This window comes from Suillus subalutaceus, assembly GCF_016647625.1.
Source record: "Suillus subalutaceus strain FC151 chromosome Unknown DFJ58scaffold_190, whole genome shotgun sequence".
In the NCBI taxonomy this organism is placed as follows: domain Eukaryota; kingdom Fungi; phylum Basidiomycota; class Agaricomycetes; order Boletales; family Suillaceae; genus Suillus; species Suillus subalutaceus.
Window position 1 is genome coordinate 41,382 of NW_024540439.1, and position 13,377 is coordinate 54,758.

The 13,377-nt window shown below is 47.7% G+C and overlaps 4 protein-coding genes across 4 annotated transcripts; 1 reads left to right on the forward strand and 3 right to left on the reverse strand.

The window, feature by feature from the left end:
• The first annotated feature begins 688 nt into the window (after window positions 1–688).
• Window positions 689–2,691, forward strand: DFJ58DRAFT_818064 (tryptophanyl-tRNA synthetase). The gene is made up of 8 exons (XM_041391833.1): window positions 689–1,022; window positions 1,093–1,212; window positions 1,259–1,305; window positions 1,355–1,577; window positions 1,628–2,066; window positions 2,120–2,206; window positions 2,259–2,407; window positions 2,473–2,691. The coding sequence occupies exons 1-7, from the start codon at window positions 787–789 to the stop codon at window positions 2,352–2,354; spliced, it is 1,248 nt and encodes a 415-aa protein (XP_041237153.1). The 5' UTR covers window positions 689–786; the 3' UTR covers window positions 2,355–2,407; window positions 2,473–2,691.
• A 1,640-nt stretch (window positions 2,692–4,331) lies between these two features.
• Window positions 4,332–6,237, reverse strand: DFJ58DRAFT_818073 (uncharacterized protein). The gene is made up of 7 exons (XM_041391834.1): window positions 5,944–6,237; window positions 5,753–5,886; window positions 5,467–5,690; window positions 5,397–5,405; window positions 5,220–5,315; window positions 5,116–5,161; window positions 4,332–5,055 (listed from the first exon to the last, which is right to left on the reverse strand). The coding sequence occupies exons 2-7, from the start codon at window positions 5,838–5,840 to the stop codon at window positions 4,688–4,690; spliced, it is 831 nt and encodes a 276-aa protein (XP_041237154.1). The 5' UTR covers window positions 5,841–5,886; window positions 5,944–6,237; the 3' UTR covers window positions 4,332–4,687.
• Window positions 6,238–7,415: 1,178 nt separating this feature from the next.
• Window positions 7,416–9,125, reverse strand: DFJ58DRAFT_169150 (PLC-like phosphodiesterase). Its single transcript, XM_041379002.1, has 7 exons — window positions 9,108–9,125; window positions 8,901–9,056; window positions 8,788–8,845; window positions 8,630–8,735; window positions 8,568–8,580; window positions 8,008–8,514; window positions 7,416–7,940 (listed from the first exon to the last, which is right to left on the reverse strand). Exons 2-7 carry the CDS (start codon window positions 8,903–8,905, stop codon window positions 7,556–7,558), a joined length of 1,074 nt encoding a protein of 357 aa, XP_041237155.1. The 5' UTR covers window positions 8,906–9,056; window positions 9,108–9,125; the 3' UTR covers window positions 7,416–7,555.
• Window positions 9,126–9,261: 136 nt separating this feature from the next.
• DFJ58DRAFT_818088 (vacuolar DHA amino acid exporter) lies at window positions 9,262–11,817 on the reverse strand. The gene is made up of 10 exons (XM_041391835.1): window positions 11,317–11,817; window positions 11,201–11,267; window positions 11,014–11,147; window positions 10,856–10,962; window positions 10,264–10,808; window positions 10,099–10,212; window positions 9,961–10,052; window positions 9,775–9,908; window positions 9,596–9,728; window positions 9,262–9,533 (listed from the first exon to the last, which is right to left on the reverse strand). Exons 1-10 carry the CDS (start codon window positions 11,470–11,472, stop codon window positions 9,387–9,389), a joined length of 1,629 nt encoding a protein of 542 aa, XP_041237156.1. The 5' UTR covers window positions 11,473–11,817; the 3' UTR covers window positions 9,262–9,386.
• Window positions 11,818–13,377: the final 1,560 nt, after the last annotated feature.

Consider the following 13,377-nt stretch of genomic DNA (forward strand, 5'->3'; position numbering starts at 1 on the left):
AGAAAGGGGGCGGCACCCAAGACAGGCAGAAATGCTGCATTTATCTTGCGAACTCGAAGTTTGCAACCCTGCTTGATGATAAGGAAGTGACATTGCATTCCTGAATCTGTGGCAGCATGTTGCGTAACGGCGATAGTGACGTGTGCCGCTGACCCTGATTGTGGAAGGCATTAAAAAAGTTCACCCAGGCTTAAGCTGCAGATCTAGTCCAACAAATCCTACAGTCTCCCCAGCCATCGCCCTGGAACGGCTGGTTCAAGACTGAGTACGATATACTACTGCGGCAAGACCCTTGTCAACTTAAAGGCATGGGATGAATTTCCGCAAAACGCCACAGGTGCAAGCCTACGCAAGCCCAGACCGGCTAGACTCGTAACCAGTCTGACTATGCGTCAATTTGACGCCAGGCTGGTCACGAGCCTACAGGCCGGCGTCGAATCGTGCTTTTTCACAGGACAGCGAACCTGAGATTGACTTACTTATCCGGAATCTGCAGTGTGCCATTCTCATGAATAACATATAGTGATGCAGTCACTGAGATGACACCTGCCAGTGAGAACACAGCCAAATAAGATGCTGCTCAAATTGAGGGACGTGTTAGCAAGTTACACAGTACTAGCCTGGAAGTAGATGAATCACGTGCACATTTGGCGATTGGATATCCACGTGGTAGCTAATCTACGATAATCTCGACTCTCGAGTCACTCGCATGAGTGTCGCATCTGCTACTTTTAAATACTAGAAAAATAGCTCAGGGCTCAACTGAGCTTAATCATACCTTGTTAGATGTCCAACTCCCAACCCACTACCATCCTTCCCGAGGCGCACGAGCAACTGGTAACGCCGTGGGATGTGCAGGGCTCAGTCTCTGCCGACGGCAAGCAACTTGCGATCGACTACGACAAGTTGATAGTTCAGTTCGGGACGCGCAGAGTTGATGCAGAACTTCTGGAGCGGTTCGAGAAATTGACAGGGCATAAGCCGCATCCGTTGCTGAGGCGGGGGATGTTTTTCTCGCATCGGTGAGTGCAATGCAGCGCCGCCTCAGCTGATTTACCTTACAATTCGCTTAATGTCGATGTGCTTTCATAGAGAATTTGACAAGATTTTGGATCGGTATGAACAGGGAAAACCATTCTTCTTGTACACGGGACGCGGTCCAAGTAGCGATAGCATGCATCTTGGGCATATGATACCATTTCTCTTTACCAAGTGAGTCATTTGCGTATGTCTGTCATTGGCCTAACAAATTTTGGAGATGGTTGCAGGATGTCTTTGATGTCCCACTAGTCGTCCAGCTAACCGGCGAGTATTTCGTCATCTCTATTTGATTACTCGCTAACCCAACGAACAGATGACGAGAAATTTTTGTTCAAGCACGAGCTGAAAGCTGAGCAGACGCTACAGTTCTCGAGGAGCAACGCAAAAGACATCATCGCGGTGGGATTTGATATCAAGAAGACATTTATCTTCAGTGATTTCGAATACGTCGGCGGACCATTTTACCGCAACGTCGTCAAAATATCAAGACAAATATCATACAACCAATCAAAAGCCACATTTGGTTTCAACGACTCGTAAGTCTCATTCATCCTTCATCCAGGATGGTCGGTATATTTTTCAACAGGGACAACATCGGCAAAATCCATTTCTGTGCCGTTCAAGCAGCCCCGTCCTTCTCTAACTCGTTCCCTCACATCTTTGGCGAAGTTTCTAATATCCCATGCCTCATCCCCTGCGCGATAGACCAAGACCCTTACTTCCGGCTTACGCGTGATGTCGCGCAGAAACTCAAGTACCCTAAACCATCCCTCATCCACTCCCGTTTCTTCCCTGCTCTTCAAGGACCTCAGACGAAGATGAGCGCATCGGATGCGACTACGAGTATATTCATGACCGATACCCCTAACCAGATCAAAAATAAGATCAATAAACATGGTTTCTCTGGTGGTAGGGAGACGGAAGAGGAACACAGGAGACTTGGGGGTGATACGGACGTGGATGTTGCATATCAATATCTGGGCTTCTTCCTGGACGATGACGAAGAATTTGCGAAGATAGGCGAGGTCTGTGGCTGCGGTTGATGTTTGCGAATCATGTCACTGATGTCCGTGATCAGGATTACAGGGCAGGACATCTACTTACGGGTCAATTGAAAGCACGTTGCATTCAAATGTTGCAGGAGTTCGTGAAGGTCTTCCAAGAGGTCAGTGACTTCACTACGACCTTCAGGATTATGTATTGATCCTCACATATAGCGGAAAGCCAAGATTACGGATGAGGATGTCAACGCATTCATGGACCCACACAGGAAAATAGACTACAGTTTCGGCAAGCGATCACAGACATCATGAGGTCATGTAAATTGTTGTATGAGGAAGTAGCAAACACATGGATCTACGTGTGTGTAAGCGGGTCTACCATTCCGTGTCATGATCGTCGCGACAAATGCACCCACTGACTATATATTAGGCGTCTAAGCGTGATCCACAACCACGTATTAATAACATTCAGGCCGTAAGATCCACCGTTTATCCTATTCATCTCTATGTTGCAGGCCTTGCCGATAGGAATCGTACTAGTGCCAATGCCCTTCATCGAGTGAAAAGGATACGTCTAGATCTGGTCATACTGCCGCCCAACAATGACATCCACCATGGCCTTGCCCCAGTTAAAGATTCATGGTTCTTCTAGTCCATATGACCGTCAACGAATATGCAAAGCTTCTCATTATATGGTCTGATGAACTCCTGTAAATATTGAATTGGTTTCAAGCTCGTAAGTGATCCGGCTGGCAACACTCGAAAGGCCAACTTACACCGTGAGGTGCATGAATACTGGTTTCTTGACTTGTTCGAAATGCTCCGGAAAAAGCTGAGAGTCGAGGATCGTGTTTTCGGCGATGTCGAAGTCTTCGGGTCTAGATAAAACATGATTCAGCCCAAAAGATATCAAAACCATGCCTTGGACATACTCAAGATGGAGGCGTTGCACTTGAATTATCAGTGCTTTATAAAAGTTAGATGAACGCAGAACGTGCATGCTCAAGAGATGGGTTGGTCAACCAGTGCTGTTTTAGGTGACCGTTCAATTATTGCAACGGAAAACAAGACAAACCAAGAACTACCTTCCAAATGTTGAGGACACTCTTCTCTGTTTGCTGTCCACCCTTTCGTCGAGCGCTCATGATGAATTCATCTACCTCGTGACCCATCATCAGCCAAAACATGAAGCTCAGAAGGGCGTGCAATTCACCCAAACTTTAGCATAATCGATGGCCACCAAACACGGGCCTGTTAGTAGTACGAGACATGATGAGCAAGCATCAATGGCAGAGTATACACACGTGGAAGCCTACCGCTTGCTTGCATCACCAGTTCCTCGTACTGCTGAACATTTCCGGCTGTGTTTGATTTATTGTCCATGTCGTCATCTGCGATGCTTCCGTTACTTCCGTTGTAAGCATCTTAGAAGGATCGAACCAGCTAGCTTGGCATCACGCGAAGCAAGCGGATCTACATCATTTCCGGATCCTGGGGGATATGTTTATGGGTGGGTGAGCGCGTGGCCTGCCAGCACGCTGGAACTCGCAGCACTAAGGGTAGTGAACTGGCTGCTAGGGTGGTAAGTGTGATGGCAGAAGGCACGGTGCTGCGGACGGGATGCCAAAATCGGTTAGAACGATAAAAACAAGGGTGAAAACACACCTAACGTACCTTGGAGACACTGCAGCAGCGAGGCGCTCGATCAACGCAAATTCAAGTCATGCTCACGGCACGGCGCTTGCAGCTGCTTCACGGTGAGTTTTGTTGCAGGAGGGAGTGTCGGTGTCGGTGCATGCACTTCATCAATCACGACGAATCAAGTCCTGACCTTGTAATACCACTGCCTCTGGCATGCGATGGCACAATGTATGGGGGATTCCCTGAGTAAAATAGGTTGTTAGTGTACGTACATGATGAAATATGTAAAAAATATCAAATTCGCCTCGCTGGCGGGAAGAGTGAGGACTTTGTATGGGCCCAGGTCCCCCTGCTGGCTTGAGTTAATGAGGGCACTCACCGCTTCATGCACGTTTGGGGGTTGAATATTTGAATTAGCCAAGTCTGGTGGGTTTTGGTGATGGTGGGCTGTGATGTCGGACAACGCAAGCAAGTCTGGGTTGATAATGGCATCGGACCCAGTACCTAGTCATTGTCCATGAGGAGCTGACACGATTCACATGAACCGTGAACTGGTCGACCTGGTGAACGACAAGGGAGGTGGTCCCGGGCGAGCGCACAAACGTTCGCCCGAGTGCTGGCAAGGGCGGGACACATAATTCATTTATATTGAGTGCAAAAACGATCAGGTTAACATTCTCAGGCAACTACATAACTAACTTTTGGCAATTGCGTTGTATGTATCATTAAATAACTTGTCTGTCTGTTTAGTCAGTGGTATACCAATCGCGGACTGGCAGTACTGGACTTGGCTGTGAAATGACCTATCGGGCACGAGTAATTAATAACCGACGTAGTCATACTGAATCGAGCAAGAAAAACCTCGGCAAGCAATCACAGACGCCGCGACTCGGAACTACTTGTACAAGTGAAATTCTATGTAAAGAATGTATGCTAGAGTCCTGGGCATTAACGGCGGTAAATATGATAACGAATACGTGCAAGTCTGCCAACCTACGCCATGATCAACATGAACGGGAGTGAGCATGCCAGACCCTCTTCAACCACGCGTTGACACTTCGTAGGCTGAGTAATCCACCGAAAATTCCGTCCATATCTTTGATGTTAGCTTTGCCATTGGGCATTGCACTGGAGTCGATGTCCTTCGTCCAGTGGAAGGGCAATGTCCGTACTTGGTCGTGTTGCCATGCAGCAATTGCATCCAGCGCGGCCTGCCCCCAGTTGAAAGATTCATGATCTTTATGGTCCGTAGGTCCGTCGACGAAAACACATAGCTTCTCGTTGTGCGGCTGGATAAACCCCTCCCGCACACCATTCCGGATAAGTTCACGAAGGGGGTTGTAGTAGGACAGAACATTGAGTAATATTACGGCTGCAAAGTATGGTTTTGGTTGGTCAACATAACGTCATCAAAGCAATGAAATATGTTTACGTTTGTTGTGAATGTTGAGTTGGTTCCAAGTTATAACTTCAAGAATCTGGGGGCATGATACGGTGAGCACGAGTTAGGTTGAGCGAGCAAGCCTCATGTATTACCTCTTCAAAAGTGCCGTATCCTCCTGGCAACCCCACAAAAGCACCAACACGCTTCGCCATCTCGATCTTGCGCTCATGCATCGAATCGACAATAATCTTAATGTAAGAACGAATCACAATGAAAACAGACGGAAATCAATCAGACAATGCGGTGTACGCGTGCGGGCTATTACTTACCGTCTCTATCTATTGAAAGTGCGCGTTGGTGAGTCAGGTCTGTATTGTCATCATTGACGGAATCGCGTACATGTACTCGCCGGTCCTCATCGAGGACTTCAGCAACAGATTCAGTCTTTGCAATACCATTGCCCTTATCTTTTTCGCCGCCTGCGGCATGGATGGCATATGGAATAATGCCAGTAACTTGGCCGCCCTCATCTGCGACGGCACCTGATACAACGCCCATGAGGCCCATGTTACCACCGCCATAGACAAGGGGTCTTTTTGCCTCAGCCAGAGCATGGCCCAATGCTGTGAAAAATACGACACAAGACACGTGAGAGCAGTCACGAGATTGAATCAAGAAGACATACATAGCGCAGCCAACTGGAAAGCATTCTGCTTCCCGAGTGACGCAGCACAATAAACTGCCACGGCCGAAGAATTGGAGGGTGCAACCATGACCGACTTTGAAAGAATTGCTGATTTTCGAGAGGGGGATTTGGGACTGAAAGAATTATGCATGTTCTGCACTTCGAACGAGTCTTTAAGTAAATGCACGTACAGCAAACTCGAGGCAAATGGCGTTTCTGCCACGTGGCAGGATGGCAGATCTTTGTTCACAACACTAGGGCCCTCGGCCCTTGTTCGATGTTTTTTTTGGTGGGAGATTCTAATACGGGAGCCGACGAGACTGCTGTCACAAAACGCTTACGAGCGGACCGGGCAATGAGTCGAGCTCAAGAAGTCATCGGTCGATGGTATGGTGTCACAGTCCGACTTTAAGGAATCGATGCCAGCTGTGTTGCTACTCGCGATATTTGCAAGTCTCGCGATTTCATGTTAAAGTTGTTTGCAGAAATAAAACATATCGGTAATAAAGTTTCAACTTCCGACGGTCGATCGGGATCTACGATTGGACGTAATATCAAGCACTCAATATTCAATTTGTGCTAATGCTGTTTAACCGTAATTTGGAACTACTAGTGACCTAGTAATTCCTCAATATTGCTGGTGAAATTGCAGCTTAGCTTGATCAACCATTACCGGTACCTTTGGTATTGACGGACCTCCGCGAGCAGTCGTTGACTGTATAGACAAAATATCGCGGAGGTACGCGGCCACGTTTAGAGGATTCTTTCATTGTCTCAACGTGCCTTGGACCTCTCGATCATCAGTGTGTTTTTTTGTCATGTATTATTATTATTCAAGATCTTCTTGGTGCACGTGAAGAGACGTGAAGATGCGTCCCTGGAGTGTTGGATGAGGTTGTGTTTCATTTAACGGCTTTGCTGTCGTGATCACACTCCGACTTGACGTGTCTGTCTCACCCTCGTTGTCTCATAATTAGCAGTGCGTTTTTTCACGAGACCAGATTCTGCCAACAGGGAATTTGATAGATTCAAGCGCAAGTCGCGGGAAGCTGATCGCCAATGGTCACAATACCAATTCAATTCCACCTCTGCGCCCTACGTGGGCGCTGGAGACGGTAAGCAATCTGCATGATAGCTCCGAGACAGTATTATATGATTGGTTGCGTAGAATTTAGAAAGGTTCGAATCAATAATATGTTATTGGTAACGATCAACGTAGCACTGCCACAGTTGAGTCTCCTACATGTCTGAGGTACCCAATTTTTTAAGGTCATCGTTCCTGTAACCCGGACCACTCATGACCTGATTCGCCCGCGGGTGCCCGGGTAAGCCTCGCCCGTATCATACCCTAGATCATCATCGGCTATCTGAGTCCTGACGGCGTGGGCACTGTAGAGCACGAGGCGAGCCCGTGGTCGTTAGTACGAAGCTGTCATAACTAGCGCCGGGCACCAAAGTCGAAGTCTCGTAGGAGATCACCGAACCACAATTACCGCTGTCAATGTCAACGTTGATTCTATCCATATCCGAAAGCTAGTCGCACAGCTTCGAAGTTGCCAGCTGGCTCGAGGTGAACACGTTGAAAACGTGAAATCCCGCAATAGCACATGATGATCCTAGCAGGACCTAACGGCGTTGCCATGGTCCAGCACTGCAAGTTGACTAGTGGATGAAGGTGATCGTCATGGGGCAAATCATGCATCTTCCAGATGCATATCTCGCGACCTATTACAGAAAATTGCTATATTTCTTTCTGCAGAGAGCCAAAGGGAGTCCGACTTGAAGATTTTATTCTTCCGCAACTCACACCCAACCTTCCTCGCACTGTCTCCCTCTGAAATTGCATTCTACAAGCAGCGGGACAACGCTTTGCCCCATCGGGTCTTCGTAGAAATCCATGAGTGCCCAACCCCTGATCCGCGGTTCCCTATCTACGTCAATCTCTTCTCGTTCATCGAACTGATCGAGAAGCCATTTGCCGACTCGAGCATTGACACCTTCAAATCCAATTCCCCATTGGGGCCATCCGAGGCCGCGGGCCATTGTGGGAGGGAGCGCTAATGGTACTGACAATGCAGAAAGGAATGATATCGATAAGGTCAGGGAAGAAGAATCACGGGAATCAACGAGGATATTGGTTGAAAGAGCAACTTTCTCGGGAATAGAAAGGAAGGTGGGGATTGCATACCTGTGGTGATAGCCAGGCTCATGATTAGCCAGGCGATCCGAGGATCTTCATAGTAGTTCATACATACCAGTCGTGAGTCTGAACCAGGGTGTCTTGACAGTTCCAAGTAAAACCGAGTCTGTCATTATCAGGCCAGATAGGCGGATGGATTCCAATACCCGCGCTGTCCCAGTCACAACCATCCCTGCCGAAACGACTGAACATTACGACCTTGCCTCTCACCTCACCCAGGGTTGGTATTCTATTTTCTAAATACCACATGCCCAAACCCCCTGGCGAGGCAACAATCTCTTGCCGTACAAGCTTGCTGAAACGTTGCGTATCAGAATCTTCCTGCTTGATTGACATAACTATGGTCTCGCGCGAGGTCGAGGGTGTTGTAAGGAACGTGTATACCGTTGATAAGATTTCCGAAAACAGGGCGCGTTCCGGGTATATTCCGTGGTATGAAATGAGGTGGGAATCGACGATGGCTAAGCGTATGTCGAGAACTCGAATGCCAGAGTGAAGTTGTCTTTCGAGGGGGGTGCTTGGCGATTGACACTGGGCAATAGGCCATCCATAAAAAGCCATCCTATCGTCCTTGTCATAGTAGCATTTCACTCGCACATATAATTCAAGACATACGTGTCATGAGTTCCTGGTACATGTGGTCAGGTGAGTACGGGGAACACGAACAGCAGTTTTACCTGGAAGCATCAAAGATGATAGAGGGACAGCATCGGGGATGAGAGACAAGAAACAGGATGTATCTCGTCGAGGGAAAATAAGCAAACAATGATGTTTGCGAGACAACTAAAATCATATGGATTCAGGTGGGCCAGTGTTGTCTACGCCATTATCTCACCTTATTGCGATAAACTACCCATTCTAATCTGCTGGGACTTTGACGACTTTCCACCTCGCTGCAGCGTCGACATCGAGACGCATAGTAACAGACACAGGGCTTGTAGGACTCGCCTCATATTCCTTCGTCGCACTATCCCATGTACGTCGAGATACCTTGAGAAGAGAGCATTTCTGGGAGAATGATGTGCTCTTGGAATGGGCTCGGACGAGGAGAACGTGGTCTTGTTGTTTCGCGCCTCTGAAGGTACAATGTAGATCGTCCTGTGTCTGGTTTGAGATTGTGAGGTGCATATGCGTTAGTGGAGAGCACGAACTGACTGTTCGCTTGAACTTGGCAACCGTGGACAACGCTAGGCGTAACTCCCAGGTGCTGTGTAGATAGCACCTCACGTGATCTGCAACATGCATCGACCAGTCACCGGTCAGGGACTCGGAAGCTGGCAGGTCACGGATTTTGACTGGAATACTTAAACGAGCATAATTCAGTTGACAAATTTTCAAGAAACGAGTCTGATAAGTATTATATAGATATAAACATTGGGCCCTTGATGCAAATTTCTCGAGTAGCAGTGTCAAAAGCACTTTCAGCGTACTTAATCAGGGTTGTTGCGATTTTCGCCAGTCTTTCTCCTCGCATGCCTCTCGCCACTTCTTACCCTTATAAAGGACAGCTAGTGTCAGGATTTCCATTATTATCATAATGCCACCCCAGAGGGTGTACAAATAACCATCGCCAATGGCAACCTAACAAAAAGTTCAAACAATTCAAGTTGCATACAATTCAGCTAAACAAAAATTGAACACACCTGAATCGGAATAGCCACTTCAGTGGCAATGAACGCAAAGACGCAGCGAAATGCGCTATTTGTGGCAACAACCGTCGACGAACGGCCTGGGTTAGCATCCACAATGTATGCCAGCGTGCTTGCGTAGACCCATCTAGGTACACGTCAGTCGAGGTCTTGCATATCGTATGTAAACGTACGTCGAGAGGAATCCGGAGAGACAGAGCATAATACAGATTGCCGCGACATGGACGTGCTTTTCGCAAACCCAGGCATATCCAATTATAGCCGGTGGCAAGAAGCACATGGCGGGTCGGGTGCTGGCCAATCGCATCTGGATTGTTATGTCAAGATGCTTGTCGTACAGTTATAGGAACGTTGTCAACCTCGGCGTAGCCTTGGCCTCCATTCTCTTGCTTCAATCTGGCGAATGTTTGGTCAGACCAGCGGCCGCCAAGTAAGCACCCGCATATAGAGCCTTCGACGCCAGTCAGTCATTGTTAATCCAACAAATAAGGTCCTACCTATTCCATACGAGAGTAGAACTAGACCAATTTGGAGAGCGTCATAGCGGTAGTATTCAGATAACGTTCTCGAACAGGTATATGAAATACTGTAGCTGAATGCAAATATCAAACCTAGACATATACATGGCTCGTCAGGTCAGTATCGATTCGAACAACACTTACCTGAAGCAAATAATATTGCGAGATTATTGAAGCGTGTAAGAATCTTCAGAAGTGGAGGGAAGGGATTGACATCTGCAAGCGACACTTTGACATCTTTCATACATGAAGCAGGTGCAACGGTAGGACCATTCGCCTCGACGTTAAGATCCCCCGTTTGCGGCGGTGAAGCTATGTTTTCTAGTGCAGGTTGTGCGGGCTTGTCAGAGACAGAAAAAGTATGACTGTATTTGTCCAAGTGTTGGTGTTGTAGCTCCCCTTCCTTTGTCCTCATTTGCAGGATATTTTGATAAGTCAGACTACGTTCCTTCCTGAACGTATCTTTAAATAGGAAAACCAGAGCAAGGAGAACAACTCCGGCGCAAATAGTGATGAACCAGAAGATCGAGCGCCAGCCCAAGCCCTGTGTCAGCACACCACCCAATACTGGGCCCAACGCCGGCCCCAGGAGCGGAGCAGAATAATATATGCCCATTTTAGTGCCTCGTTCATGGGGTTCGTAGATATCTGCTAGTGTGGCTGCTGCAATTGACAGGAGCGCACTCGAGCTGATTATTGTAAGCAGTGACTCTGAGATTCAGTATAAATTCCTTACCCAGCAGCCTGAAGGGCTCTCATTCCAATCACCAGACCAATAGTTTTGGACACGGCGACGATAGCAGAGGCAGCCACGAATAGTGCTACAGATGATACATAGACAAACTTGGAAAAATATCAACAGTTTATTGTTATAAGACAGAGTGCTCGACAAACCTTACGTCCTTTTATTTCGCTGATGACGCTCCACAGAAGGCCAGGGACTCCCTGAACAAGAATAAAGACTGATAACGTCCAGCTTATCTCCGATGTAGACGCCCGCAGGTCACGCTGAATGTGGGCATTTGCAGCTGGGCACAATTTATTTCAGTCTTCTGACCACCCAGGAAGAGAACAGCCATACGGTTCTGTATGCTGACAGCTAACCCTGCGATCATGGAGCCAGCTGAAACAATAATTAAAATAGTAGTCTACGGCGAACGAGTGAGCCTTCTTTCAAAGTGAGTGACTGCCACCTACCTTGCGTGCATTGCACCATCTGAAAGGATCATCTTCCACAGCAGCATGTTCAATGTCTGTCTTGATTTCGTTATAGAAAGTGACGACTGGGCTTCCAACTTCAACTGCGATGCGAGGAGAATTTCGCACATGTCGGGTACCTTCTTCAGAGACCATCGCATGAACAGGGTGCAGGGTAAGCTGGGGGTCTAGCAGGTAACAGCGACAAATAGGTCAAACGCAAGCTTTTATATGAATCAAGTGAGGGCTCGGGTCTCGGCCTCAGGGAAGAAATGGCTGCGTGTGCTAATGATGGATGAGAGTGCGCGCTGATGAGTTAACCGGTCACGGTGGTGCCGGGGCACATGGGATCGGTTCGGCATAAAGGTGAAGACGCTGAAACTATCCATGGCAACGGATTGTGTGCGTGTGGTGCATGTTTCGTCAGCCATGAATATCCGTGGGGCAATTGCGTCAACCAACTCGGCACAGTACAGAATCTAAAAGGTTAGTCGCTTCAGGTAAACCTTCGATTCCGAAGCATGGAGAAGAAGTTCTATTTATGTGCACGGCCGCACAACCGCATCGGGAAATAGGCCAAGCGCGCGTCTATATGTAGACACCGGTTCATCACGTGACCTAGCGTGACATTTCAACAGAATTGCATATAACTCATTGTACACAAATTAAAACGCGAGTGAAATCTGTTCCATCATTATATATGTGCAGATATTCTGCAGCAAGCTGGGCATGTATTTTATCATCTAACTTAGAGAACTGGAGACGAGAAGGCATTATGTTGCACCACGCGTTAGCATCAGTCACAAATAGGTCACAAGGGTGAATTTACTACGAAAATGCCTCCTCATCATTCAATTGGCCAAAAATAAGGATTCTGAGTAGACCATTTTGATAATGTAGTACATATCCACGAGATAATGGAATAGTTCTAATTTGAAACAGAATAACGAGCCAAAATCATGTATTCCGTCCTCAAGTCACGGGATGAACCGGTAGGTCTATCTTCCCAGCTGAACGTTGAGCGCCGAGCGCTGAGCCTGAGTGAGTATATTATAGTCCTTATCACGCTAAAACGGCATAGTGAACACGATATGTCAGCAAAGATGTCGATACAAAAATGGGTAAGTTGAGATATAGAAAATTTAGTCGTGAGCGCGGCGTTTGCTATACAGATGAATTTCGCGTATGTGGCGGACAAGACAATCTCTCCTCATGAGCTTGCCACATCCATTCCAGGAGCAGTAAACACGACGATGTGAGGTTCCTCCAACATGCTTGCGCATATGAACGACGAGGGTGTCAGCAGACACGACATCATTGCAGGGGCCAGTTCGCCTGTGACCACCCGCAACGATCTCCTGTCGACACACCCACCGGTGTATCCAACATAAGATGGAAGGTTGGATCAGCCGAGGGCACCGAGATAACCTGTTGGGCGACGGGGTGCAGGGATCGCGGGGTGCAAGGATCCGCAAGAGCTTGCTCTGGAGCGACTTGCAACGCCTTTCGGCTGTGGGGTTCCTACATCATAGCAGGAGCGTATTAGGTCGCGGCACAGCGAAGTCAAGTGCTGATCACTCACAGCAGAACGGCCGCAGCGCACATAGCTTGTATCAGAAGTTCTTCCATGCCTGGTAATTTGACGCCGTCAGATATAGGGTAGCTTACAAAAAATACCATTATACACTGGCGCGGTCACAATTCGACGGAAGTGTGCTGGAGACATAAGGGCAGTGGCAATTTCGAAGTTTGCACTAAAAATAAGAACTTGTAAGAACAACAGCGGACCACGTAAAAATCACTGACTAGTTTAGAATTTGCCTTGTTTCATCCGATTTATTGAGAGGGGGTTCAGCGTCATCAGTAGAATGGGAGAAAACCGATGGCTCTCTAGGACATGCTGATGTGGGAATGGTCAGCAGTTTGCCGCGCATGTTTGCAGTCAGACAAGGAATATAGAAAGTAAGGAGACTGTAATTTGTCAATTTATATGCGAAGATGGCACTGTTACCAGAGAAGCACCATCAGGCGCCGACCTGCCAACTAAGAAGTGACTCGCAA